The sequence below is a fragment of the Tursiops truncatus genome, chromosome 1 (assembly GCF_011762595.2).
Source record: "Tursiops truncatus isolate mTurTru1 chromosome 1, mTurTru1.mat.Y, whole genome shotgun sequence".
NCBI classification, from domain to species: domain Eukaryota; kingdom Metazoa; phylum Chordata; class Mammalia; order Artiodactyla; family Delphinidae; genus Tursiops; species Tursiops truncatus.
Window position 1 is genome coordinate 161,154,142 of NC_047034.1, and position 27,112 is coordinate 161,181,253.

A 27,112-nucleotide genomic window follows, 5' to 3' on the forward strand; every position below is an offset into this window, starting at 1 on the left:
CTCCACATAAAAACTATTAAAACTAATAAATGATTTCAGCAAGGTAGCAGGATACAAGATTAATATACAGAAATATGTTGCATTTCTATACAATAATAATGAAATATCAGAAAGAAAGATTAGATTAGATTTTAATTTTTTTTAATCCCATTTAAAATTGCATCAAAAAATACCTAGGAATAAATTTAACTAAGGAGGGGGAAAGCTATATACTAAAAACTGTAAAACATTGATAAAGGAAACTGAAGATGATTCAAAGAAATGGAAAGCTATCCCATGCTCTTGGATTAGAAGAAATAGTATTGTTAAAGTGGCCACATACTACCCAAAGCAATCTACAGATTTAAGGCAATCCCTATCAAAATACCCATGACATTTTTCACAGCACTAGAAAAAATAATCCTAAAATTTAAATGGAACCATGGAAGACCCAGAATTGCCAAAGCAATCCTGAGAAAAAAGAATAACTCTGGAGATATAACCCTTCCAGACTTTAGTCTATACTACAAAACTACAAAAATCAAAACAGCATGGTATTGACACAGAAACAGACATATAAATCAATGGAACAGAATAGAAAGCCCAGAAATAAACCCACGCACCTATGGGCAATTAACCTACAACAAAGGAGGCAAGAATGTACAATGGAGAAAAGACAGTCTTTTAAACAAGTGGTGCTGGGAAAGCTGGACAGCTACATTTAAAACAATGGAATTAGAACATTCCTTCACACCATATACACAAACTCAAAATGGTTTAAAGACCTAAATGTAAGACATAATACCATAAAACTCCTAGAAGAGAACAAAGGCAAAATATTCACTGACATAAATTGTAGCAATATTTTCTTAGATCAGTCTCCCGAGGCAAAAGAAATAAAAGCAAAAATAAACAAATGGCAAATGGGACCTAATCAAACTTAAGAGCATTTTCACAGCAAAGGAAACCACTGACAAAATGAAAAGACAACCTATGGACTGGGAGAAAATATTTGCAAACAATGAGACTAACAAGGGGTTAAAATCCAAAATATACAAACAGCTCATACAACTCAACATCAAAAAAAGAAACAACACAATCGAAAAATGGACAGAAGACCTAAAAAGACATTTTTCCAAAGAAGACATACAGATGACTAACAAGCACATGAAAAGATGCTCAATTTGCTTGGCCAATTTGAGATGCAAATCAAAACCACAGGAGGTATCACCTCACACCTGTCAGAAAGGTTATCATCAAAAAGTCTACAAATAATAAATGGTGGAGAGGATTCTCACTGTTGGTGGGAATGTAAATTGGTGCAGCCATTATGTAAAACATTATGAAGCTTCCTTAAAAAATAAAAATAGAACTTCCACATGATCCAGCAATTCCACTCCTGGGTACCTATCTGGAAAACTCTAATTCTAAAAGATACATGCACCCCAATGTTCATAGCAGCACTATTTACAATAGCCAAGACATTGAAGACAAGACATTGAACCCAAGTGCCCATCAACAGATGACTGACTTAAGAAGATGTGAAAAAAAAAATATGTATATATAAAATGTGAAAAAAAATATGTATATATAAGATGTGAAAAAATATATATGTATATATAAGATGTGAAAAAATATATATATGTGTATGTATATATATATATGTATATATATATAATGGAATATTACTCAGCCATAAAAAAGAATGAAATATTGCCATCTGCAGCAATGAGAATAGAACTAGAGAATATTATGCTTAGTGAAATAAGTCAGAGAGAGACAAATACTGTATGATATCACTTATATGTGGAATCTAAAAACTAATACAAATGAATCTACATACAAAACAGAAACAGAGACAGAAAACAAACTTAATGGCTACCAAAGGGAAGAAGGAGGTAGGAGAGGGACAAATTAGCAGTATGGGATTAACTGACATAAACTACTATACATAAAATAGATAAACAACAAAGATGTACTATATAGCACAGAAAATTATATCCAATATCTTATAATAACCTATAATGGGATATAATTTGAAAAAAAAAGAATCACTATGCTGTACATCTGAAACTAACACAGTATTGTAAATCAACTATACTTCAATTTTTTTTAACTATACTTCAATTTAAAAAAAAAAGAAAGAAATGAAAGGGGCCATTACTGCTGATCCCATGAGCATTAGAAGGATAATAAAGGAATATTATAAATAAATCTGTCCCCACAAATGTGATAATCTACATGAAATGGAACAATTTCTTGAAAAACACAATCTACCAAAACTAACAGAAATAGATAATCAAACAGGCCTATATCTATTAAAGAAACTGAATGTGGGAATTCCCTTGTGGTCCAGCGGTCAGGACTCGGCACTCTCACTGCTGGTGCCCGGGTTGGATCCCTGGTCGGGGAACTAAGATCCCGCAAGCCTCGTGGTGTGGCCAAAAAATAAAATAAAAATAAAACACTTGCTTAAACAAAACAAAAAATGTAGTGATAGAAAAAAAATTATTAAGAAATTGAATCAATAATAACTTTTCAAAAAAGGGAGCTTCAGGACCAGATGGTTCACTGGTGAATTACACCAAACATTTAAGAAGAAATTATACCACTTCTCAAAAATAGAAGCAGAGGGAATACTTCCTAACTTATTTTATGAAATCAGCACTGCCCCAATACCAAAACCAGACAAAGATATTACAAGGAAGGAAAACTACAGACCAGTATTCATGAACACGGATACAAATATCCTCAAGAAAATATTAGCAAATAGAATCCAATAATGTATTGAGTTGACCAAAAAGTCCACTCAGGTTTTTCCATAACAACTTACGAAAAACCTGAACGAACTTTTTGGCCAACCCAATATAAAAAGAATTATAGGGCTTCCCTGGTGGCGCAGTGGTTGAGAGTCCGCCTGCCGATGCGGCGGACACGGGTTCGTGCCCTGGTCTGGGAAGATCCCACATGCCGCGGAGCGGCTGGGCCCGTGAGCCACGGCCACTGAGCCTGCATGTCCGGAGCCTGTGCTCCACAACGGGAGAGGCCACAACAGTGAGAGGCCCGCGTACCGCAAAAAAAAAAAAAAAAAAAAAAAAAAAGAATTATACACCACGACCAGGTGGAATTTATTCTAGCTATGCAAGACTATTTCAACATTCAAAAAATCAATTAATGTAATTCATCACATGAACAGGCTAAAGAAAAAATGACATGAACACATCAATAGATGCAGAAAAAGCATTTAACAAAATCCAATACTCAAGATAAAAAAACTCTCAGCAAACTAGGAATAGAGAGGAACTTCCTCAACTTGATAAAGAAACCTACAAAAGGCCTACAGCTAACATCATCCTTAACCGTGAGAAACTAAATGCTTTCCCCCTAAGATCAGCAACAAGGCAAGGATATCCCCCCTCAGCATTCCTATTCAACATCATACTAGAAGTCCCAGCTAATGCACTAAGAGAAGAATAAAAGGTACACAGATAGGGAAGGACAAAAATTTTAATGGTCTTTATTTGCAAAAAACATGATCAACTTTGTAGAAAATCTCAAGAATGACATAAAAACTCCTGAAACTAATAAGCAATTATAGCAAGTTTTCAGGATACAAGATCAATATACAAAAGTCAATTGCTTTCCTGCGTACAGCAATGAAAAATTTGAATTTGAAATTAAAAACAATACCATTTACATTAGCACGCCCCCAAAATGAAATACTTAGGTATGAAACTAACAAAATGTGTACTTTCTCAGGTGAAAGAAATCAAAGAACAAAATAAATGGAGAGATATTCCATGCTCCTGGGTAGGAAGGCTCACTACTGTTAAAATGTCTGTTCTTTCCCACTTGAGCCATAGATTCAGCACAATCCCAGAAAGTTATTTTGTGGCTATTGTTACCAAACCAGGTTCGTTTTGCCGAACACACAGCAAGCCGAAACGCTGACAGGCCGAGGTTTACCTGCAAGGCAGCCACGCGAGGCGCTCAGAGGACAAATCTCCAATCCGCCTCCCCGAAGGTACTTATGGGATAAAGAAATAGAAGCAGGGCACGGGGGGCGTGGGGAAAAGTGATTGGGAAAAGGTGCAGTAATTCTCATTCTGCACAGGTGTAACTAGGCTATGGGCCTCAGCAAGTTTGGAGGGTGGAGTTTTCGGCCCTATGATGGCAGAAGGAGCCGCTCGCGCATGCCCAGTTAAAGGGCTGGGGAGTCCTATCCAGTCTTAACCAACTCAGTTGGAACTAGAAGCAGCTGACTCCAAGTTCCTAGACAATAACTCAGGCAAACATCTTACTGTGTAGGCTGTGTGCCACTTGGAGGACAGGCACGTCTTAAAACAACCTTGATTAGTGAAGGGAGGTGAAATGGATTAAACCCAGGAACGGCTTCAGTATCAACAAACTGATTTTAAAGTTTACATAGGAAAGCAGAAAACCCCGAGTAGCCAACGCAGTATTGTAGAAGAACAAAGTCAGAGGACTGATACTACCCACCTTCAAGACTTACCAGATTCAAGACAGAGTTGTAGTGGCGACAGAATAGACAGAATAGATCAATGGAACATAATGGAGAGCCCAGAAATAGACCCACTGATCCCTGGCAAGGGGGCAAAGGCAATTGCACACAGAAAGGCTAGTCTGTTCAAAAAACGGTGCTGGAATACTGGACATCTACATGGAGAAAAAGGAACCTAGACGCAGATCTTACACTTCTCACCAAAAAAATCAACTCAAAATGGATCTAGACCAAAATGTAAAACACAAAACTGCTACGAGATAACAGAGGAGAAAATCTAGGTGACTTTGGGTTTGGCACTGACTTTTTGGATAAAATGCTGATAGCACAATCCACAAAAGAAAAATTGATCAGCTGTACTTTATTAAAATTAAAAGCTTCTCTGTGAAGGGCACTGTTAAGAGTGAAAGGCAAAGGCTTCCCTTTGGGAGAGGGGAGGGGGAGGGGGAGAGGGGAGGGAGAGGAAGGGGAGGAGGGAGAGGAGGAGGAGGGGAGGGGGAGGGGGAAGAGGGGGAGAGGGGAGGAGGAGGGGAGGGGGAGGGGAGGAGGGGGAGGGGAGGGGGAGGGGAGGAGGGGGAGGGGAGGGGAGGAGGGGAAGGGGAGGAGGGGGAGGGGAGGAGGGGGAGGGGAGGGGGGTGGAGGGGGTGGAGGGGGGTGGGGGTGTGGAGGGGGGTGTTGGGTCGGGTGGAGGGGTGTATGGGAACTCTGTAATTTCCACTCAACTTTTCTGTAAACCTATATAGTCTATTAATTTTTCTTTTAAGTAAAAGGGAGTCAACCTAATGTCTCCCGAGTATACAAAATCCCTCAGGTATTTCCCACTCTTCTAGGTCTTTTAGTAATCCCTTCTTGATATTCTGCAATCTATATTCTAAATTAGGGGTCAGCAAATACAGCCTGTGGGTCAAATCTGGCCTACCGCCTATCTATATGGCCCTTGGGCTAAGAATAATTTTTACATTTTTAAATGGCTGAAAAAAATCAAAAGATGTACTTCCTCGGCTGTCCAGTAGTTAAGACTCCATGCTTCCACTGCAGGGTGCATGGGTTCGATCCCTGGTCTGGGATCTAAGATCCCACATGCTGCGAAGCATGGCAAAAAAAATCAAAGGAATATTTCATGAAAGTTACACAAATTCAAATTTCAGGGCCCACTCTTGGCACCCAGACATGATTGCTCATTCGTTTATGAACTGTCTGTGGCAGCAGAGTTGAGTCACTGCAACAAAAATTGAGTCGTTCTCAAATCCTAAAATACTCGCTATGTGGCTCTTTGTTTTGGGGGGGGGGGCGTTGAAGAGTTTTAGTTTTGTGTGGCTCTTTACAGAAAAAGTTTGCCGACTCCTGTACTAAATGACAAATTTAACCACAGCCGATATAAAATAATGAGGGGAAAGGAAAGGAAAGAAAATTATATAAAATATAGAAATGGATGCACGACATATCCCAAAAGTAAACACAGGTAGAGGCTGCGGTCCTATTTTATTATAACCAGTCAAAAGGCCTCGGTTGACTTTATTCTTCCCTCCTATGTATGGCATCTATTTTAATGCCATGCATAAGTAATACCTCAGTGAAGCTCATTTTTATTGTTGTTTTTGTTTTTTTGTTTGTTTGTTTTTGTTTTTTGCGGTAGGCGGGCCTCTTACTGTTGTGGCCTCTCCCATTGCGGAGCACAGGCTCCGGACGCACAGGCTCAGTGGCCATGGCTCACGGGCCCAGCCGCATGTGGGATCTTCCCGGACTGGGGCACGAACCCGTGTCCCCCGCATTGGCAGGCAGACTCTCAACCACTGCGCCACCAGGGAAGCCCGAAGCTGATTTTTAAAAGGAAGTTTCTGCAGGCCACCTGTTATCAAGCTACAAAACAATCATTATGTTCCTAGTGCATGAGGACGCCAGCAGGAGCTGGGGGACCTGCTTGGACGATGGGCGAGCATCCAGGCAATTCAGGACAGCCGGCAGCAGATTCCAACCTGCTGGTGGAGGGGGAATCTAGTTCCCTCAGGTTCGGTGAAAGGAGCATGGCACTGCCTCCCCAAGATGCTCTAAGATGGGGGACTCCCCCAAAGTAGAAGTGGGAGGCTGGGAGGAGGGCAGTCAAACAACCACAAATTTCTGCTACACATGTTCAAAATGCGGTGTCATGACCTGAGGAGGATTCAAAGATGAACCAGAGGTGAACCAGACACGGGACTTGTCTTCAAGAAGCCTCACAACCTAAGTGTCCATAAACAGATGAATGGATAAAGAAGATGTGGCATATATACACACACACACACACACACAATATATATACACACACACACACACAATATATATATATACATATATGTACAATGGAATACTACTCAGCCATAAAAAAGAATGAAATTTTGCCATTTGCAAGAACATGGGTAGACTTGGAGGGCATTATGCTAAGTGAAATAAGTCAGACAGAGAAAGACAAATACTGTATGATATCACTTATATGTGGAATCTAAAAAATACAATAAACTAGTGAATATAACAAAAAAGAAGCAGATTCACAGATAGAGAATAAACTAGTGGCTACCAGTGGGGACAGGGAAGGGGGAGGGGCAAAACGGGAGTAGAGGATTAAGAGGTACAAACTATTATGTATAAAATAAGCTACAAGAATGTATTGAAGAGCACAGAGAATATAGCCAATATTTTATAGTAACTATAAATGAAGTATAACCTTTAAAAATTGTGAATCATTATATTGTACACCTGTAACTTATACATCAACTACAGTTCAATAAAAAAAATTTTTTTAAAAGGCTGCTTCAAGAGTTACAGAAAGCCTCATTTTTAATGCTAAAATCCAAATTTAAATTAATCCAGCTTTGTTGCAGGAGTACCAGCTGTATGAGGCAAAAATCCCAGGACTTGAAATGTAGGACGTTTCATTTCACCACTAACATGCCAGGCAAATCAAAGCAAAGCAAAGCCACACAACAAAAAAAAAGAAAAGAAAAAAGAAGCAAAGCAACTGCACCTCTTGGTGTGGACCTGCCGGGAGTGTGCATGTACAGGACTGCCCTTAGCAGCTTTTAATTGTAAGGGCCAAAAACTATAAACAGCCCAAAAGTCTTTTCAATAGGAAAATCAACAAGCCATGGCGTGTTTCTGTAACAGAGAACCGCGTGAATGAAAATGAACAAACTACAAACGCAGATGAATTTCAAAAACTAGAAAAGCCAGACACACGAGCACGACTTTAACTCCATGTATACAAACCTCTACAACAGGCCCAACTACACTGTAGCTCTTTTAAAAAAAACTAAACTATAGCATTAGGGGTCAGAAGAGTGTGTACTTTGGGGCGGAGGGAAGAGGGGGTGATTGTAAAGGGCCTTCTGGGGGCATCCCTTGTGGGGATCAGATGGGAGTTTGCTTTAGGAACGTTTACAGAGCTGGACCTTCAGGTTTTATGCACATCCCTAGAGATGTGTTATATTCACAATGAAAGAGTTTTACCAAAAGGCAAGTGGAGACAATCGGGTCCTATGGGAATCAAAATTCCTAAGACAGAATACTGATCCTTAATTCACACTTTCCAGGAAACCAGAACCTGGGGATATTCCTAAGAAATGCAAATTAGAACAACCAGCAGGTACTGCATCCCACCTGGTATCTATTATGAAACCCAGGGCGGCTGGGCTGTGATTCTGAGTGGGCGCAGCCAGGATGTGGGGAATCACCGGGAACTGGGAGTGAACCTGGGATCCCCACTCCAGGGCATTCATCCTGAGGTGACAACTCAAAGAAAAGAGCTCCAAGTGCAAAGGTGTTTATACTGGTGTCATTTATAACAGGAAGACCGGTGGGAAGCATTCAAGCCCAACCACAGGGGACTCACCACACCCAGGGTCCTAAGTCCCCTCTGGGGCCATTCTGCAGCCCCCCAATCGATGAGCAATTCCCTCCCCCAGTCCTGAGTTTACTTCTATGAAAAATCTTACACAGGCTTGGATATCAAATATCATTCAGTGAATCACCTTTATTGGTAAGGCTCGAATTACTTGAAAAGAAATGAACAATTCATGACCACACACATCGGTGGCTGCAATGTGATGCTACCTTTGTCATTTAGCCGCCATTAAAGTTGACTGTGGGGTCTTTCAATGACCTTTTAGTCATCTTAATGTTTTTCCTCAAGCATCTTTTGGCAAGAAATCTGAAAAGTCTCTCAGAGGATCATCAGTGGTTCTTCCAAACCAGAAACTTGTGCCAGAGCCAACAATGTCACCGTCGCCTGGCGAGGGCTCCAGGCAGGGGCATCTTAGCCTGATGGCTGGAGGTGCTGGTGCCCCAGTGAAGAAACTCTGCCGGGACCTGTGACTATCTGAGGACATTTTCTTCTCCTCCTCTTGGCTATCTCTTCTTTACTAGAATATGATTTGGGACATAAGGCTCCTGGGAGATATCAGTAGGAGACCAAATGAATGATTTAATGCTGCCTCTGTGCCAGCCACAGGCCAGGCTCAGTGAAGGGGGTTACACATGTCAGGTCACAAGCCCTGTAAGGTCAGTATATTGTCTGAATTTTACAGATAAGAACATGAGAGATTCTAGGAAGGGTGTGACTCTCACTACCTTCTTGCTGTGTGACCTTGGACAAGTGATTTAACCTCTCTGGGCCATAGTGTCCTCATCTGTAAAATGGAGGTAATAATTCATACCCCTATCTCCCAGCTCAGTGTGGAGGACTCTGAAGTCAGACAGATGTGGCCTGGCATTGTGCCATATGTTGTGACTGGGGGGCGGGGGGGGTCATTTCACCCCAGAACCTGGAAACAGGAAATAGTGCAGTACCTGCTACACCTGTAAGGGATGAGGTCAGTGGCCTCACACCGGCCTGGTTTAGTGCTCAGTGACTGAGTGGTTCCCTCCACCTCAAGTGCCTTTCCTTCCCCTTCGAAGCTCACCTTACACCAGCTCCTCCATTGGGGCTGCCTCCTCCGGTCCCCACCTCCCTGCTTGGAGCCTTGAGGCTGGGGAGGGAGGTGCGGGCATTGGGGAAGGGCACTCCAGCTACGTCCTCCTCTCCTCATCTGTAAAATGCGCGGTGAAGCTGCGCTGATGCGGATGCCCCTGGGGCGAGCTGCTCTCTGCACCCCCTGTGCAAGTGAGGTGAAGAGAGGCGGACAGGGCACTTGTAAGGGAGGAAGCGCCCTGGGCCTTCTGTCTCCTCTGCAGTGGGGAAATAGTCACCATAAACGTCAAAGGATGTGCGACCTCTCTGATGAAAAAGCCAACTTCTGCAGGCCTGGGCTGCATGCCCGAGCTAGGGACCCGGCTAGGCAAGCGAGGGGCTGGGCAGGAGCACAGCCGAGCCCCGGGCAAGTAGTCCAGGGCCAGAGTTTGGGCTGAGACCAGGCAGTCCTGGGGTCCTGCCCAGCTCTGTCGGTACCATTTCGTGTCTCCGAGCCGATTGTAGGGCGGGGACGGGCTAGTGATGCCCTCATTGGGCCGTTAGGACATCGCAGAGGCTCCCACGCCGGGTGAGTCTGACTCCACCCTCCGCCCCACGCCCTCACCCGGCTTCGTCCCCAACGGTCCAGCCACGCCCTTTCGTGTCCTCCCCCTCCCCTGACCTCCCCGGGCGGAATCCTTTATGTCGTAGGCAGCCTGCGGTTTGCAGGGAGCTCATCCGTGAGGACCGAAGCCCGGCGACCCCAGGTTCCCGATGAGGGCCCGAGGTGGACACCTGCGCGCCCAGGATCACCGCGTGGGGAGTCAGCGGAGAGGCGGGATTGGGCCCCCACTTCTCTGCTCCACGTGTGGCAGCGCCGGGACCCGCAGGGGTAGCCGGTGGCCTGGGTGCAGTGCCGGGACCTCGCCGCCAGGAGACGCCCACACAGGCCCGCCGCATCCAGGCTTCCCGGAGCAGCCGGTCCAGCGGCTCCCCGGCTCCACTGCGGCGTCTCCTACATGTTTCTCATTTCCCCCCTGCCTCGGGCCTAGGTACCAAGCCTTCCGCATGGCTCGGAGGCAGAGGATCGCCCCCTAGAACTGGAGTCCTGCCTCACTGAGATGGTGGAGGGTGAACTGGGGTGCCTAGACTCATCATTAGGCTGTGTAACCTTGGACATGTCACTCACCCTCTCTGAGCCTGTTACTTTATTTTGACAATTTACAAAGCATTGCATTCAAGATCTCTGGATTCTGGCACTTGACCCCATGTTGCAGACAGAACTGGCACCAGTCCAGGGTTGCAGTGCAGGGGTGGGAGAAACTGGACCATATGATCTGAGAGCCTGAAGAGCCGCTGTCTGCAGGACTGGGGTGACTGATACGTAGATGGACAGACAGAGTCCCCACTGGTCCCTGGCTCTTCTTGGCACAAAGGGTGGGAGGATGGCTGGCTGGGCACGCTGCCATCCCCAAGGCTCCCCTGACCAAGGGGCCTGCCCTGCAGGAGTCTCGCCTTGAATCCCAGGCTCCAGAGGGGCCAGCCTCTGCTCCCTACCCCCACTACCGGTGGTGTGGAGCCACTGCCTCATCTGTAGTGTGATCTGTCACCAAACGGAGGTGCCACGTCCCTGCTGCTCCTGTGGCAAGAACTCCTAGCTGTCTCCCAATATCCACTTCCCAGCCTCCCTTAGAGCTGAGTGTGGCCATGTGCCCTGGGTCTGGGCTCTGCTCTAAATCACTTCCTTCTCTATCTTCCTTCACTCCTGTCTCTGAAAGAGGTGAGAAGGGCCCCAGGGGACTACGCAGGGATAAAGCAAGGGAACTGGGAGGGGTCAGGGTGGCAGGCGGCCAAAGCAGCTGGCTTCGGAGACAGAGACATAGGACCTGGGAGGTAGGGAACTGCTGTTTAGAGATCCTTTTTCCCATGGCTGCCACGGGCCTCATCTCCCTCTGTAGGTGGTAAGTTTCCCAACCCTACACCTGCTCTTGGGTCAGCCTCGAGCTCCACATCATGCCACTGCTCTTCTGTGCTCTCGGAGAAACAATTCTAGGTCCCATACTGACAGTTTGTAAAGTCCTTCCCAGGTATACACAGGTCAAGCCACTCCTCTGCTTTAAAAGCTCCCATGGCTCGCAGTGCCAGGGGGTTGAGCCCTACATCCTGAGTCTTGTGTTTGAGATGCTCTGCAGTCTGGCCCTGACCCCCTTTCATCCCATCCCCCACTCCCCCTCTAGCGCCTGACCCCCTGTCCACTCCTCCAGGTTGTCTGCATGCTGCCTGGAATATCTTCCCGCTCTGCAGCCTGGAAAACCACCCTGACCCTGAGACCCAGCGGGAATACTCCCTTGTCCAATACTCCCTGCTGCCTGCCCCCCACCCCACATGGAATCAGCTGCTGCTTCCTCAGCTTTTGGTGGATGGTCTGTTTACCCCAACCCCTGAAAGCATCTGGATGAGGCCAGGACTGAGTCCTCTCTGGTCCCCAACAGCCAGCCCAGAGGAGGTGCTAAAGAGATACAATCGCTAGCCTCAGCTTCACATTTTATAGGTGCAAGAACCAGCTAAAGGCCAGAAAAACCCTAGCATGGGGCTCCATCCTCATTACAGCCCTTTGGAGCTGTTGCTACCATTGTCCCCATTTTGTAGAGGAGGAAACAAGAGCCATAAAGAGGTGAACTGACTTGGCTGCAGTCACAGGGCTAGTGGGAGGTTGTGTAGCATTGTGGTTAAAACCCGCTTCCATCCCCGGCTCTGCCGTTGACCAGCTGTGTGACCAGAGGCAAGCCTGGACCCCACTGAACCTGTCTCTGTACGTGTGACATGGGGTGATAGTGGCGCCTCACTCTCGCGGCTGCCTTGCACACTTATGAAGGTAACGGGTATAAAGGGCCTGGTAGCCAGGGGGAGCTCGGCGTGATGGTGACATTCCTGCTGTTATCCCTCTGCCTAGGGGCTCAGGTGGGAGGCTGGCTTCGCTCTGTCCCCAGGAGGGTCTCAGCTCCCTGCCCTCCAAGTGTCACCCAGACTCTTCTCTGGGCTGCAGAGGGCAGTGGAGACGGGGAGCTCATTCTCCCTTAGTGGCCCAGAGACACACAGTGAGAAGCCCAGTTGCCCAGCTGAGAGCTTCCATGGGTTGGAGGAGATGGACTTGGGGTTTGTATCCCAGAATCCTCTGAGGGCCTGAGCCCCAGTGGGACCTGTGACTGTGGGGCTCGAAGCCCAGCTCTGCCATTTACCAGCTGGGTCACCCTGGTCGAGGTACCGCCCCTCTCGGGCCATTGGTTTCCATCCGTGTAAAATGGGGCATCAGCACCGGGCTTCTGGATTCTACCTGCCCTTCGGTTCTCACTGAACTGGCACACCAACCCTTCCTGAGAAGGACATGTTACAGTGGCAGGGGCTGTGCAGGAGTGCTGTGATGTGGCCAAGGGCACCCAGCAAAGGACTGAGCAGCATAGTCAAACCTGGGGCCCAGAGCCAGGCTCTCGCCTCTGAGCCCCGGTTCTGAATTCTTACTGAGGTCCTGCTGCAGGGGAGCCACGCTGGCACAGGGCTATGATGGTTTTAGAAACCCCTGGGGCTTGGGCAGGAAATCCAGGGCAGCCCAGCCCCAGCCAGCTTGGCTGTTCCTAAAGTGAAGATGAGAGAAGACGGATTCCCAGGTCCTGCTGATCTATGGCCCCAGGGTGGGGCTGTGACATGCAGAAGGTGACAGCTGCTCCCTCCCTGTAGTGGCTTCTGGAAAGGACATGGAGCCTCAGTTAGGCAGGGACCTCAGGGACCTCACTGTGTCTGGTTCCCTGCCTTCACAGAGAAGCTTCCGGGCAGCATGCTGACCACCCTGGTCCCTAGGGGACAGCTCGTCCAGGCCCCTCCTGGTTCAGAAGTGAAGGGGTCCAGGTCACACAGAGGCCAGAGCACATTCAGGAAGGGATCAGTGTCCCAATATTGAGACACTGGCTGTCTACACACCTGCACATCCACAGGGCCAAACCACCAGAGGACGTCCCTCCGTGGAGGATCAGGGGGCACTAATCAGTCTGGCTGTGTGTCGGTGTTCAGGTCTCTTTACCTCTCTGAGCCTCATCTGTAAACTGGGCATAACATTGACCTCCCAGAGCCCTCAAGAGAATTAAAAGGGGTTATGACTAGGAAGGGGGACCCTTCTCTCCCCGATCACCCCAAATGACCAGGGAAGGTTTCTACAGCCCCCAAGCACTGCCCTGTGGGGCTGATACCCATGGTCAGAGGAGGGAGTGGCTGTTCAGTGGACATCCACTTTGTGCCGGATGCTGACCATGGGTACGCTAAGCTTGAAAACAACACTGGGAGTATCACTCCCTGCTCTTCCACAGATGGGAAAAGTCCTCTTTACCTCCTGCTGCCAGAGCCGGGGCTCCAGGGGTGGGAATTAGGAGGGGCTCCAGGGGTGGGGGAGTCGAGGGCCGGTTGTGGGCCAGTTGTGGGCAGGCACTGAGCTGGGCAAAGGGCTCCAGGGGTGAGCAAGACACGCCGAGTCCTGCCCTTCAGAGTTCATGGCCATAGGGAACACAGGCAGGAAACAGACTCAGATCCCAAACACCGAGTTCAGTTCACCTGTGCGCAGTGCTGCTGCGGGGGGGCTCATGTGCAGGAAGGCTCGTGTGTGGGGGGGGTGTGATGGAAAGCTAGAGGAGGGGCTGGTCTGGGGGCCTAGAGAAAGCCCAGGGCAGGTCTGAAGGGTGAGTAGGAGCCAAGGGGATGAGCAGGGGAGTAGGTGCTCGTTACAGGAGGCAAGGCAGGTGCCAAGGGCAGAGGCCAGAACACAGAGGGTTGGGGGATGGAAAGAAGCTCAGCTACCCAGGAGGCAGGAGTGTGAGAGGGCCAGGGCCAGGGCCAGTTAGTGGAGGTAAGAAGGGATTTAAACTCCACTTGGACAACACTGGGGAGCCACTGAGGGATTGAAGCAGGGAGTGAGTGATGGGTTCAGATTCCGTGTAGAAGGATGCTTGGTGCCTCCCTGTGGAACGGCGAGGAGGGCCTGCAGAGGGACAGGGGCCCTGGGGCGGGAGAAAGCGGCTAATGCGAGATCCCAAGAGCAGGGTCCACCGGACTCGATGGATTAGACAGAACGAGGAGAGAAAGGAGCCTAAGGTGACCCCCGGTGTAGTTGGCCTTAGGGTGGGGGTGGGGCCGTTCACAAAGTGGGGGGAACGGAAGGTGCAGCAATGGGGCTGATCACGGGGCCCAGGGATATGGCTGGCTGCTGGAAGCGCGCCGCTCCTCGTGGCCCAGGATGGAAGAAACCCCAGCACTGGGGAGGGCAGAGCGCTGAGGACGGGGAAAGCCGGGAGGGGCAGGCGGGAGCAGCAAGTGGTAAATGCCAGGGCAGGTGGAGTAGGGGGACAAGGACCGGGAGACCGTCGGGCTTTGGCCTCTAGCGTTGGTGTTTCCCAGGAAGAGCAGTGAGCGGGGAGGGGCAGCGGTGTCGGGTGGGGTGCTGGGGAAATGCTGAGAGGGCGGAGGTGGGGTCAGTGTGTGAGGAGTAGACCAAGTGCAGAGCGAGGAAGTAAGGGGTCTCCAGAAAAGGAAACAGCGGAGGCAAGAAGTGGGAGGAGGCAGAAAGGAAGCCGCTGCCTCAGTGGAGCCCAGGCAACAGCCCGGACGCGAGCTCAGGCCGCAGGAGCCCTGCGTGCCGCGCGGGCGGCAGGAAGGCGACCGCGGCCTCGCTCTCGGACCCACAGGGATGAGGCCCCGGGCGCCGAGGCTCGACCCCACCCACTGTGGCCTCCTCGGGGACCCTGGCATCCTCGCGGTCGGCCCACCGGAGGCCCCGCCCCCAGCGTTGGCCTCGGTCGCTCCGGAGGATGTCCGGTCGCCGGGAGCTGGCAGAGAGGCTCCCGGCGTCGCTGATGCCACCCCTGGTCTCCTCCGCCGAGCCACAGGGCCGGAGCCTGGGTTCGAGGCCCAACTGTGCAGTGTGGCTCCGGGACCTGACTCTGCCACGCGCAGTGGGGCTGGGTGGCCCAGGCCGGCGACTTCCTCGAGTTCCCCCTCCCCGCCCCGGGCGCACAGCAGGGTCTCATTACCGCCCATCCCCCTCCGCTAGCGCCCCGCGTGCCGGGGGGTCTCCGCGGCCGGGGGGAGGGGCGGGTTATAATGAATCCCAGGCCGGAAATTCCTCCCGAGGGGCCCGGCTGGGCTGCGGGAGTGGGGGGGGGCCGGCGCTGAGGCTGGCAATCTGCCCGCACCACCCCTCCTCCTCCTCCTCCGCCCCCCGCATCATGGAAACTGGGCCGCCGGCCGACCCCCCTGGCTCCGCTCCACATTCCTGCCTCTGGGGGCGGGCGGGGCACGAAAGCTGCGCTACCCCCTTCGGGCCGGTCCGCAGGGGGAGCCGCGGACCTCCGAACCTTCCTTATGATTTGGGACGAGCACCGCCTCCCCATTCCAGCTTGGGCAGATCTTCGGGGAGGTTAGGGAGACCGGCAGGACCCGCGACACTCCATTCGATTCAATCAACTCTGAGAACCTGGTTCATCTCTAGTTACCCTCCCCCCCCCACGTGATTACTCTTCATTAAGCGCTCGTGGGCTTACCCCGGGCTGCGCCCGTATTGTGCGCCCAGCCCTCAACGCCGGATTTTCACCTCTCAGCATCTGGCGAGGCAGACACCATTATGCCCATTTTACAGGTGAAGGCAGTGAGGTTCAGACAGAGGAAGGTTCAGATGGTAGGGTCGGGCGGAGCAGGAACTCCGGCCACCTCCTCCCGGAAGCTCCCCGGACGGCGCTGGGCATCTGTAGGCTCTCAGATGCCCCCAGATTCCTCTCCGGGGCGACTGGAAGGAGGGACTCTGCGAGACGGGGGAGGGCGTGCGGGCTTCGAATCCTGTCTGCTCGCTCAGGCTGTGGGGCTGGGTCTCAGTTTCCGCACGTGGGAAGAGGGCGCCCTCCCAGGCCTTCTGAACGACGTTAGCGGGGGACTCGAGCCCCCGGATCCTCCGAGTCACCGGGCGCGCACACAGCGCTTACCTGCGAGCCTCAGACTTGAGTCGCTGCCTCCTTCCAGCCGTGGGGCCTGGCCGGGCTCCGACCAGACTGTCCCTGGGGCTCCAGGAGGGCGGGGCCAGGGCAGCGCTAGGCGGGGCCGGGCCAGGGGGCGGGGCCGGGGGCCGGGATTCCTAGGAGACCGCGGCAGTGCCGCGAGCCGCGGCGCGCGGACTCGGACCCGGACCCAGCCGGGTGCGGAGGCGGCAGGTGAGCAAAACTAGGAGCCTGGGGTTCGTCCCCCACTTTCCCCAACTTTTTGTTTAGCCTCTCCCTGCAGATGGGCGCTGAGTGGGGGGTCGGGAGCCCGGTTCCCCCTTTCCCCGGAGTGTGGACGCGCGGGGAGGCGGGACCCCGGAGTGTCCGGGATCCAGCCCCGAGCAACTTCCCGAGACATGGGACCTTCGGACTGTGTCTCCAAGTTTCTACCTCTCAGGGGTCCCCAGCGTCGACCCACGCCCTCCAGAGTCTCAGGGTCTCCGAGCATGTCCCCATCTCTCTGCAAGCCTCCGCTTCCCTTCCCGCCAGGACCCGCGGTGGCTCAGGGGTGACCTTTCCGGAGCTGGGGCCGGAGCGCCAGCTCTGGCCTGGGGCGGGGTGGTCATATCTCCAGTTTGGGGCTGGGGAAAGGGCTCCACACTCAGAGACCGGGGTGGGGAATGGGGCTCGCCTCCTCCCAGGACGCTCCCGGGTCTGAGCAGAGAAGTGACCAGCGTTGGGTCCTAGTAGAGCCCCCGTCCTGTGTGGCCTATGACCCTGGCAGGCCCCTCCGCCTCTCCGGGCCGCAGTTTCCCTCTGTGAACACCAGGCTTTGGACGCGGAAGACGCCGGGGCTCTATGCTAGGCCCTGGGCCTTCAGCGCTCCTGTCGGAGGCAGGGATGGGGTGTCCTGCTTTGAGCTTCGGGGGTGCGAATGGGGAGTGAGTAGGGTAACAAGGCCTCCTTCCTGGGGCCTCGACTATGGGTTCCAACGTTGCAGCTGTGGAGAAACCAGACTGGGGCAGTGAGGATGCACCACTGGACAGCGAGGTGCTAACCCTCCTCTCCTAAGGCCGGAGCGCCCCGGCCGGGGCACGATTTCCTCCCACATCCTCCCTTCCGTGGGGGCCACACCACACGCAGCCCCGCGACTCCTGCCCGGCCCGGATTCACTCCTCAGGTCGCAGGCCAGGCCGCACCAGCAGCCGGGAGGGGCTTAAGCAGGGCGGCCCAGACCCTGCGGCAGCCAGAGGTGCAAGGGCGGTGCTGCTCCGGCCGGGACGCGGGCCACTGAGGCCTCGGGCGGTGGAGGCCGGAAAGGAGGCCAGGCGGCTGGAAAGGGGGATGTTTCATCCCGAGGAGCCCGAATTGGAAACGCTGCAACCTGGGGGAACAGCGTTGCCCGGGCTGACAGGAGAGACAGGAGGGGAGCTCACTTGGCAAGGCCCGGCGCCCGGCACCCGCAGCCCCCTGCTTCCTGCCCTGGCGTTAGCCCGGCCGCTGGAGGAGGGGGCGGCCTCTTCTTCGCGGAGTTTAAAGAAATCCTGGGCCAAATCTGCCACTTGTTTTGGTCAGAGCGGTCTTCTCGGAGTCTAGCTCAAGTCTCTCTTGCTGCATGCAGCTTCAGTGCTGACTGAGGAGGTCTGGAAGGAGGAGGCGGGCAGGAAGAGGCTGGAGGCCGCGACACCCACTCCTTCCTTCCCTGCGGTACTTGAAGCGCAGCAGAGGGGAGGTGGGGCCCGCGAGCGACCCCAGCGGACCCGGGCGGCTGAGTGCCCCCTCCCTCCTTTACTACGGTGCAGCCACCTGCGGGGGTGAGCTCGAGCTCGGGCGGCACTTACCCTGGAGACTCCGCTGCCGGGGGCCCCACACCTCCCGAGGCCCGGGACCCGCAAGCTGGCCAAGAGGGCGCAGGCGGCCGGAGCCCCGCAGCCAAGGATGCGCCAAGGAGCAGCCCGCGACCCCCTCCCTGGTCTCCGCCCGCGGGCCCGGCCAACTCTGGCTTCTGCCGCGCGTCCCTGGCTCGGAGCTCCGCTGCGGAAAACCCGAGCGGGGGCGGCTCCCCGCCTCGCAGCCCGGGAAAATCCGGGGGTGGCCGCCAGGGATCTCCAAGCGTCCTGGGCCAGGCAGCCCCATCTTCCCTCCCGGATGTGGGCCCCCGACCTGGCGCTCCGACCGTAGGCCCGTCGGTTCAGTCCCTGCCTCCCACCTTCTCTCCGCAGAGCGCCAAGACGACTGAGAGATGACGGCTGGGAGCCCCGGAGACTGCGGGGAGGTGCGGAGGAGCCCCGAGGGCCGCGTCTCCCGCCTGGGCCGCCGCCTGGGCCGCCGCCGGCGCCCGCGCTCCCCGCCCGAGCCCCTGCGGGTGCGGGCGCGGCTGCGGCTGCGATCGCCGTCGGGGGCGTTCGCGGCGCTGGGGGCGCTCGTGGTCCTGGTGGGCATGGGCATCGCAGTGGCCGGCTACTGGCCGCACCGCGCCGGGGTCCCGGGACCCCGGGCTGCAAACGCCAGCGCGCCCCCGCTGAGCGAGCTGCGGCGCGAGGGTCGGGGCGCCGGCCGGGCCCACGGCCCGCACGAGCGGCTGCGACTCCTTGGGCCCGTGGTCATGGGCGTAGGCCTGTTCGTGTTCATCTGCGCCAACACGCTGCTCTACGAGAACCGAGACTTGGAGACTCGACGGCTTCGTCAGGGGGTGCTGCGGGCTCAGGCGCTCCGACCCCCGGACGGCCCGGGCTGGGACTGCGCTCTCCTCCCCAGCCCCGGCCCCAGGACTCCCCGAGCCATAGGCTGCGTGGAGCCAGAAAGCTGGGACCTGTCCCCGTGTCGGGGTACCTCACCAGTCCCATCAGTGCGGAGTCTGCGTTCAGAGCCTGCTAATCCTCGCTTGGGGTTACCTGCCCTGCTCAACAGTTACCCGCTGAAGGGCCCAGGGCTGCACCCACCCTGGGGTCCACGGACCCAGACTGGCCATGTGATTATCACCGTGCAGCCCTCTGGTTCCTGCATTGAACATTCCAAGTCTCTGGATCTGGGCCTTGGGGAGCTCCTGCTTAGGGCCCCAGCAGCTCGGGACTGTGCTCACCGAAGCTGGCCACGGCTGGACCGCCTTAGTCTGGGGGGTTACGCCAAGTTGGGAGGAGGAGGGGACTTGGGGGCCCGGGTCTGAGGAGCAGGGGACAGCCTGCTATGAGGCTGCAGCATGGACCATGGTACCGGACTAGGATGGGAGTCCCAATGTCTAGTAGATGCTTCAGTCACATCCCAGACTGGGGACGGATGCTCTGGCCCCAGCAGCTGCTAAGGCATCCTGACTTGCATGTCAGCAGAGAAATGCCAACTGCACAAGGGTTCAAAAAGCCGGAGAGAATGTGTTTTAACGTGGAATCTGGAGACCAGCATGACTCAGCCTTAGGAATTCCTTCAGCCTCCAAAAGTGGCCTTAGCCCTGGACAGGTACCTGAGGGGGCTGGAGGTCCAGGCCAGGGTGATTGGGAGATGTATCTGGTGTCTTGGCAAACCCAAAGTGGTGGGCAAGGACCCTAAGACTTGGAAGGTAGGTTGTGATGTTACAGGCTGGGACAGGCTCCCTCCAAGGTGGCACTAGTGATAGGGTTTGCCCTCTGGGAAGACGGGCAATGGGGTGGAGCTGAGATGTTCCACCTCCATCTGGGATGGAGACTGAGCCTTTAATTCCTACCACGTCAAGCCCTGCCCCCCTCAGCCATGCAGGGTATATCCCACGAGGGCTACACTGCTGCCAATGCCTTCATACTGAGGGTCTGGCCCCTCCCTTAAAGAGGTCTGAGAAGCCCCCTTTCTCTCCTTTGTCGTGGCCTGTGCCCCAAAATTTCCCTCCAGTTGGCAAAAAGCATATGCCGGTTCCCAGAAATCCTTTTATATGTTGAAACTGCATTTTGGTCAATGTGGACACCTTTAGAAAATGGCTTGGATTTGGGTCTTCCTGTCGCACGTTTAATTTTTCCCGAGTTGCCGGTAAGAGAAGAGAACTTTAAAAGTTGATCAATCTTCACAGAGTCCTTTTTTTTTTTTAAAGTTTATTGAAAAATGCAATACAAGAAGAAGCAAGACCAAACAGTATCTAAACACTACCACCACTTCTCTAACTACAAAAGGCCAAAACGGCAGACCTAATTATTGCCTATTTAATCTAAGGATTTTGCCAATTTGATTCGGCTGGCATAGTTCCTATTTTGTCAAGAAATGTAAACAACTACTTGATATGATTCATAATTTTTCTTTTTTAATTTACAAAGCTCCTTCATTTTTGTCACCAAAATAAAACATTTGAGAGAGATCTGTAAAACCAACCAGCCTGGGGCTAAGATCCTGGACAGGTATTTCCCACGAGCCTTCCTTGGTGTTGGTCAGGCCATAGCCCTGGCTCCATTTCCCGAGGTGGACTGTTGCTCCCTCACCCTCAGCTGCCCCGCAACACACGGTGGGGGGCTGGGGGCGGGCAGAGGCCCTGACAGGTCCCTGCAGCCAGGCTCTGTGGGCCCTCAGCGGATAAATTCAGGTCCTGCTTTGTGGGTGGGTTGGGTAGGTGGGTGGCAGAGACCTCACGTGGCTTGGAAGAAATCTTTGTTGCTGAAGTGAGATAAAAATAAAATTGCAGTGAGAGTTGTTCCTGTGCTGTGTCTGAGTCACTTTAGGAAAACTGCCAAGTTGTTGACACTGGAAATGAACTCTTCTCCCCTCTTCACCATTTCCACTTGGACAGTCTGTTTTTCTTCACACACACGCACACACACAGTGGCAGAAAGAAAAAAAAAGATCCAAACAATTGCCAAACCCCAAGTTCTGTAACCAGAGAGGGAGGAAAAGGAAAGAGGCTTGGAAGGACACCCCTCGTGTTGGCTTGTCCGAATCATGGCTTCTCAGCGCCAGAAGGGCACTGGAGATCTTCTGGTCTGACTTATAGACAAGGAAGCAGGGTGAAATGAGTTGGTGACAGATTGAGGGGAAGTTCAGGCCCCTGATTTGTGGTCCTAGGCAGTGAAAGTGGCCACACTGACCTGGATGGCACAGAATACTCAGTGTGCCAGGTTCCTGACGTGCATGCTGTGCCCTCTTCCTTTCCCCATCTTCATTCCACAGGTTGCAGCTCTGCAAGCTCCGGCAGCTCTTCCAGCAGGACAGCTGGCCATTGGCAAGTGAGCTCACATCGCATGCCTATATGATGTGAGCTGGATTTCCAACCTCACCACCGCTCTGGGCAACAAAGCTCGGGCTTGGGCACGGCCTGGAAAAGCCCCATCGCTCCAGACCGTATGCCCCAGGCTGTCTGTCCCTGAGACAGGGCACTCTCCTTCCCCCCGAAGCCTGTCACATATCCCACCTGAGCTCTTCCTGTCCCTGCCCAGAGAGAGCTACCTGTTGGTTAGTAACAGTCTCAAGTAAGTACTAAGAGAAAAACGCACACTCGTGAAAACAGTTCAAACCAACTGAATTTGTCTAAACAAAGGTCAGCCAGCAGAGACTCCGGAGACGTGCTGCGGGCTGGGAGCAGAGGCTGTAGACTTCTCTCCTGCTCGCCGCCCTGGAGCCCCCAGCCACTGCTGACTGGGACCCACTGTCCACCTCAGGAAGCTCACTTTCTGTCCTAGAATCAGGATTCTAAGAACTTGTAGGTAGATCTGTTTGTGGGAAGCAAGCTGGAAGATCAGAGAGGCCCTACTGAATAAAAATGTCCCCTAATCTTTACCAGGAATAGTGGGATTGGGGACATCAGTCCTCATTTTCAAAATCAAAAACAAAAAATTAAACACAAACCCACCACAAACATCAAGCCACAAAACCTGACAGACCTCAGATGGCAAGTGGGGATGAGTGGAGCTGGTGTTTGTACCCCTTGTCAAGTGGGGTTTTGTGGGGAGCGTGGCCCCTAAAAGCCAATTCCCATGCTCCAGAAGGGTCTCTGCAGGCAGGGGCCGGTCTGGACCACGATCGCCTCCTCTCTCAGTCACATCCTCTCTCACCCCAGGATTAAAGAGAGAGGCTCAGGGATGTTCTCCTGGAAATACTTCTTAGCAGGATCCAACTGAGGTAAACTCCACCACTCCCCTGTGTGAAGTGCACATTCCCAGAACTAGAAAACCTTTAAAAAAATCTCGTCAACTTTCTTTGTCCAAATCACCACTAAAAATGTGCGGTCAGTGCTTTTGGCCCAAAGTGCCTATTTTTCTGTGAGTTTTGGTCTCTCCTGAGATGGGAGGTGGGGGGAGCACTTAGCAGAGCCACTGCTTCTGATGAGGTAAAAGGGGGGGGAGGGCAGGAAGGTGAAGGCCACGGATATGTTCAAACATTCACAGTATCAGATATATCTGAAGCAACTTCTTATGTCTTTGATCTAAAGAAGCTCCAAAAAGAAAGAACAGGAGAGAGGAAGGAAAACAATACTACATTCTTAGCAGATGCCTCTGCCTCCCCATACCACCCTCAGCAAAGGGACAGGGACATCTTCCTGGGGTCTCTGGATCAGGGCAGCCGCCCTGCCTGACATTCTGATAAAGTTACATCACTGGCTCTGAGAAAGGGCTGGTTTATGAAGTTTCTGCTGCCATCTAAAGGGTATAAACTAGGGGAGGAGCAGGGAAGCCCCATTAAGCTGGCTTTGTCCCCCAGCACAGCTGACAGAGTCATTGGAGGATTTCCCGAAGAATGCTGGGGACCCTGCCAGTGTAAATGGGGAGAGGCTGGGCTGAAGGGGTTACAAACCACCCCATAAAAAAACAAAAGGCTCTTTAAAAACAGTCCAAAGAGTGAAAAGTTGAACAATTTCTGGTATCACAATATAGAAAAATGTATTCAAAAGGATCAGTGATATCTAGAAGACTTTCTTGGTATAAACTCCAAATAGAAAATGAAATTGCTTTTCTGGTGGTTTAGAATCAATCATTTTAAAAGTCTGAAGTCTGACTATTGCAGGTTAGCTTCTTTATCATTCTGCTCCTTTTCTCTGGGACGGGAGATGGGCAGGGAGTCGGGGGAGGGGGGAGGGTAGGACAGTTCCTAGAGGAAAGAAAAAAGCAAAGTTTTAAAATCCCGCAAAGGAGACTGCTACCCAGTCCCGGTGCCAAGTTCTTGTGGCCACAAGTGACAGTCAGGGCCCGAGCGGTTTTACAGGGCCCCGTCCTACCTGGTGACTGATGGCTTCTTCAAGTTATTTGTAAACTACTTGTAGGCATGACTTTATCTGGAACCCTGGCTCCCAAAAAGCAGCTATCTTGCTTCCAACTCTCTAGTCTGGCCCCAGAGCTTCAGCCCTTTCTTTCCTATCCCCCAAACCCTCATTTCCAGACAGCTAGCGCTGCTTTTCTTGGTTTTGTTCTTCTCCTCTGGCCCTCCCAGGTCTAGGCTCAGAGAGACTTGTGACAGCAGAGAGTAGAGCAGCAGGGAGAAGTGGGGGGAGATGAGGTGGAGAAGCTGGAGGATGCGTGAAGATTCAAAAGGTGGGTGGGATTTACATCCACGCTTGGTGTATCTCTTCCACCCCGTCACTGCTGGCACCGCTGAGGGCAGGAGGAGACCTAGCTGCTTTAGTTGGAGCCAGACACTTAATGACCTCCCACATCCTCCTCCTCAGCCTTCCTCTGCCTTCGGTTTATCAAGTCCCAGCGTGGACTCCTCTGGGGGGACGACTCCACTCCACACGCACGGCCCATACCTGAGCTCACTCCTCAGAGATCTCGGTTTCCTGATGGACGACCACCTTGGTCACTGACATGTCTGGGTGCTGCTCCTTTGCCTCCTTGATGGCCTGTACGAGGACCTGAGAAAGACAGAAACAACGTCCATCAGGCAGAAAGCAGCCTGGCTGGTGAAAAAGGCAGGGGTCATAGGACACCATTTCTCTGGCAAGTTCAATCTTTCTGTCTACAGAACCAGAGCAGCATGTAGGCTAAGCCAAGCTGACGATGGCCGTACCCACCCTATCCTGCTTAGGGAGGCTCCTGGACTGAAAACACAGACACAGGGAGAGCTTAGAGCTGTCTCCAAGGAATCAGGGAGGGCCTTGAGGGCTGACAGCCTGGTGGCTCTGGGAAGATTCACTCAAGAAAGGGAGTCTGAAGAACAAAGTGAAATCTGTGTTCAGCGTAGGGTAACCGGGAAGCTCAGGACAGGAGAGGAAACTAGCGAAGCAGCTACAAGAAGGAAGAGATGTCTCTGGCTGAAGTAGAGACAAGAAAGGAAGAAAGAGTGGGAGGCCCATGACACGCCACATACTGGCCTAAGTACATTACTTATTATGATTTACTTGATCTTTACAACAACTCAATGAATTAAGGCAGGATCCTTAATTTCATATTTTAGACGTGGAAACCGAGGTTCAGTGGTTAAAGTGCTTAACGTTTCACAGCTAGTAAGTAACACAATGGGGATTTTCACTTGAGTCTATCAGACTTTCCTCTTTGCCACACTGTTTTTTAGTTTCAGAGGGAGGTGGAGGGGATGACGACCCTATTTTAGTATCTGGAGGAGTTTTGATCATTTTAGAAAAGCTGAAGGGAGCAGAGGGAAAGTCAAAGAAGAACAATGACACGACTACTCCCCTTGGGCTGCAAGTCGCTGAGCCTCAAGCTCAGAGCACCCCAAGGTGGAGGAGCCCAACACAGACTTTGGGGGATGGTGGCATGGGATTCTCAGTGCCAGGCCTCCATCGAAAAGGACTCTAGCTAGATTTGACCAGCTGACTGTTAACCCTGGCTGTTAAGACTACTTCTAGGAGGGACGGGAAGAAGGGAGATCCCTCTTTTGGTCTCTTGACTCCATGAAAGCCGTTCTTGGCACCGCTACCTCTACAGGCCCCTGCTCATCCTCTCAGCTTGTTTGCTCAACCAGTCTGCTCATGCTTCAAGGCCCAGCCCAAGCCCCCTCTCTGGTTACTCTGGCCTACACCCCTCTCTCTCTGACAGCCTGAACCTTCTTAAAGTGCCCACTCCCGATCCAGAGTGCACCACATCTTAGCCCTTCCACATGTCCCTCATGTCTCAGAGACTGAGGGACACTGGAGCACCTCTCTGAGCTATCAAGTGTGCTTGTCCTTTTGTCCCAATAACCCTGAAAGAAACCTATGATAATCTTTATTTTACAGAGGGCAAAACCACAGCTCAGAGAAGTAAAATAACTTGCTCAAGGATACACAACCAGTAAGTTGCAGAGTCAGGATTCAACCCAGGTCTGTCTCACTCCAAAGCCAAAACACCTTCCTATGCCATCTAGCACAGATGAAGCACGTGGCAGGGGCTCAGATCACATCAGGCCGCGTAGGTGAGTGCAGGCTGGTAACACAGCAGCATCCCTTGCGCTGGGGCAAACAGACTGCAAGGCCTCCCACTTGGGCTTTTTGCAGCCTTGTTGCTGGGACCCTCAGCCCGGTGTTCTCAGCTGTAAGTCTCAACCCTGCTACCAAGGGAACTGTCAGCACTGCCGCTCAGTCTATTTCTTCTTTTTAAGGCACTCAGCATATCAGCATAAAGGCCACAGAACTATTGCTCCAGCACTCCTGTCAATGATTCCAGAAGCATTTACATGCAGTCTCTTCCACCCCCGCTTCTCTGTAGCTTTACTGTTCTAACCTCACCCAGCAGAGAATTGGGAACATTAATCCTGACCTTATTATTTGCTAATTGCTCAAAGCACACAATTAGCACCTAATTAACATAAAAGCATAGAATTTTAGCACTCAGAGGGCCCAGAAATTAGCTAGATCAACCTACTCTCTTTTAGGAGAGAACAAAAAAAAAATATATGGGAGGTAAAGTGATTTGCCCAGGGTCATACAACAAGTTAGTGATAGATCTAGGACAGAAATTAAGTTCCAGGTCTCCTGAGTTCCAGCCCCATGACACTGTGTCCCTTCTAGCTCACCCCTCTGAGGGTAGAGACTACATGTTGGTTTGATATCATCTACTGTCTCCAGCACAGGTTTGGGTACATGATATCCCCTGAACAGCAACAGCTCTATTTACTTGGAGCCCCCCACATGCCCCACAATGTACATCTGTATCTCACTTGATTCTCACAACTTTGAAGGAAGATGCTATCTTATAGATGAGGAAACAGAGGCCTAGGGAGTTAGGGCTAGAATATGGTAAGAACTAGGATTTGAGTGTAAAGCCCATGTTCTTTGCATTACACTTCCCTGCTTCTCCAATCTACGGCCCCCATCCCACAGGCCTCAGTGATCCGACGCCCTTTGTCCTTCTTCTCGATTAAGAGCTAGCTAAGGAGCCCCCTTGGAGATAAAGCTGTTATCTTTTTTTTTTTTTTTTTTTTTTTTTGGGGGTACGCGGGCCTCTCACTGTTGTGGCCTCTCCCGTTGCGGAGCACAGGCTTCGGACGCGCAGGCTCAGCGGCCATGGCTCACGGGCCCAGCCGCTCCGCGGCATGTGGGATCTTCCCGGACCGGGGCATGAACCCGTGTCCCCTGCATCAGCAGGCGGACACTCAACAACTGCGCCACCAGGGAAGCCCCGTAAGCTGTTATCTTTTGCAAGCCAATTTCGGTGTCCATCAGTGATCCTTCCCCAGAACCTCTCCCATGCCCAGGATCTCAGCATTCCCACCTGATCATGGTCAATATCGGCATCTCCTGTAATCACAATTCGCTTTTCAATCCGGGTCTCTGAAATCCCACCTTTTACAGTCTGAAACAAA

The 27,112-nt window shown here is 52.1% G+C and overlaps 2 protein-coding genes and 1 long non-coding RNA gene across 30 annotated transcripts in view; 1 reads left to right on the top strand and 2 right to left on the bottom strand.

The window, feature by feature from the left end:
- Window positions 1–8,489: 8,489 nt before the first annotated feature.
- Window positions 8,490–18,480, bottom strand: LOC141276582 (uncharacterized). Its single transcript, XR_012326468.1, has 2 exons — window positions 18,274–18,480; window positions 8,490–18,075 (listed from the first exon to the last, which is right to left on the bottom strand). It is a non-coding gene; the product is annotated as an uncharacterized lncRNA (long non-coding RNA).
- Window positions 15,850–20,755, top strand: TMEM200B (transmembrane protein 200B). 3 transcript variants are annotated; one of them, XM_073793272.1, is made up of 2 exons: window positions 15,850–16,098; window positions 18,655–20,755. In XM_073793272.1, the coding sequence occupies exon 2, from the start codon at window positions 18,675–18,677 to the stop codon at window positions 19,596–19,598; it is 924 nt and encodes a 307-aa protein (XP_073649373.1). In that variant the 5' UTR covers window positions 15,850–16,098; window positions 18,655–18,674; the 3' UTR covers window positions 19,599–20,755. The 3 variants fall into 3 exon arrangements, with proteins under 3 accessions (XP_073649373.1, XP_019793849.1, XP_073649371.1); XM_019938290.2 differs by having other exon boundaries at window positions 15,851–16,663; XM_073793270.1 differs by lacking the exon at window positions 15,850–16,098 and adding an exon at window positions 18,070–18,246.
- The window catches only part of EPB41 (erythrocyte membrane protein band 4.1), a 204,173-nt gene continuing 197,732 nt past the window's right edge, over window positions 20,672–27,112 (bottom strand). For all 26 annotated transcript variants that reach the window (XM_073793231.1, XM_073793222.1, XM_073793218.1 and 23 more), the window contains 3 exons: window positions 27,022–27,102; window positions 24,120–24,224; window positions 20,672–23,464 (listed from right to left, as the gene is read on the bottom strand). In XM_073793231.1, the coding sequence (XP_073649332.1) occupies window positions 24,126–24,224; window positions 27,022–27,102 (180 nt within the window). In that variant the 3' untranslated portion in view covers window positions 20,672–23,464; window positions 24,120–24,125. The remainder of the gene's footprint in view (window positions 23,465–24,119; window positions 24,225–27,021; window positions 27,103–27,112) is intronic.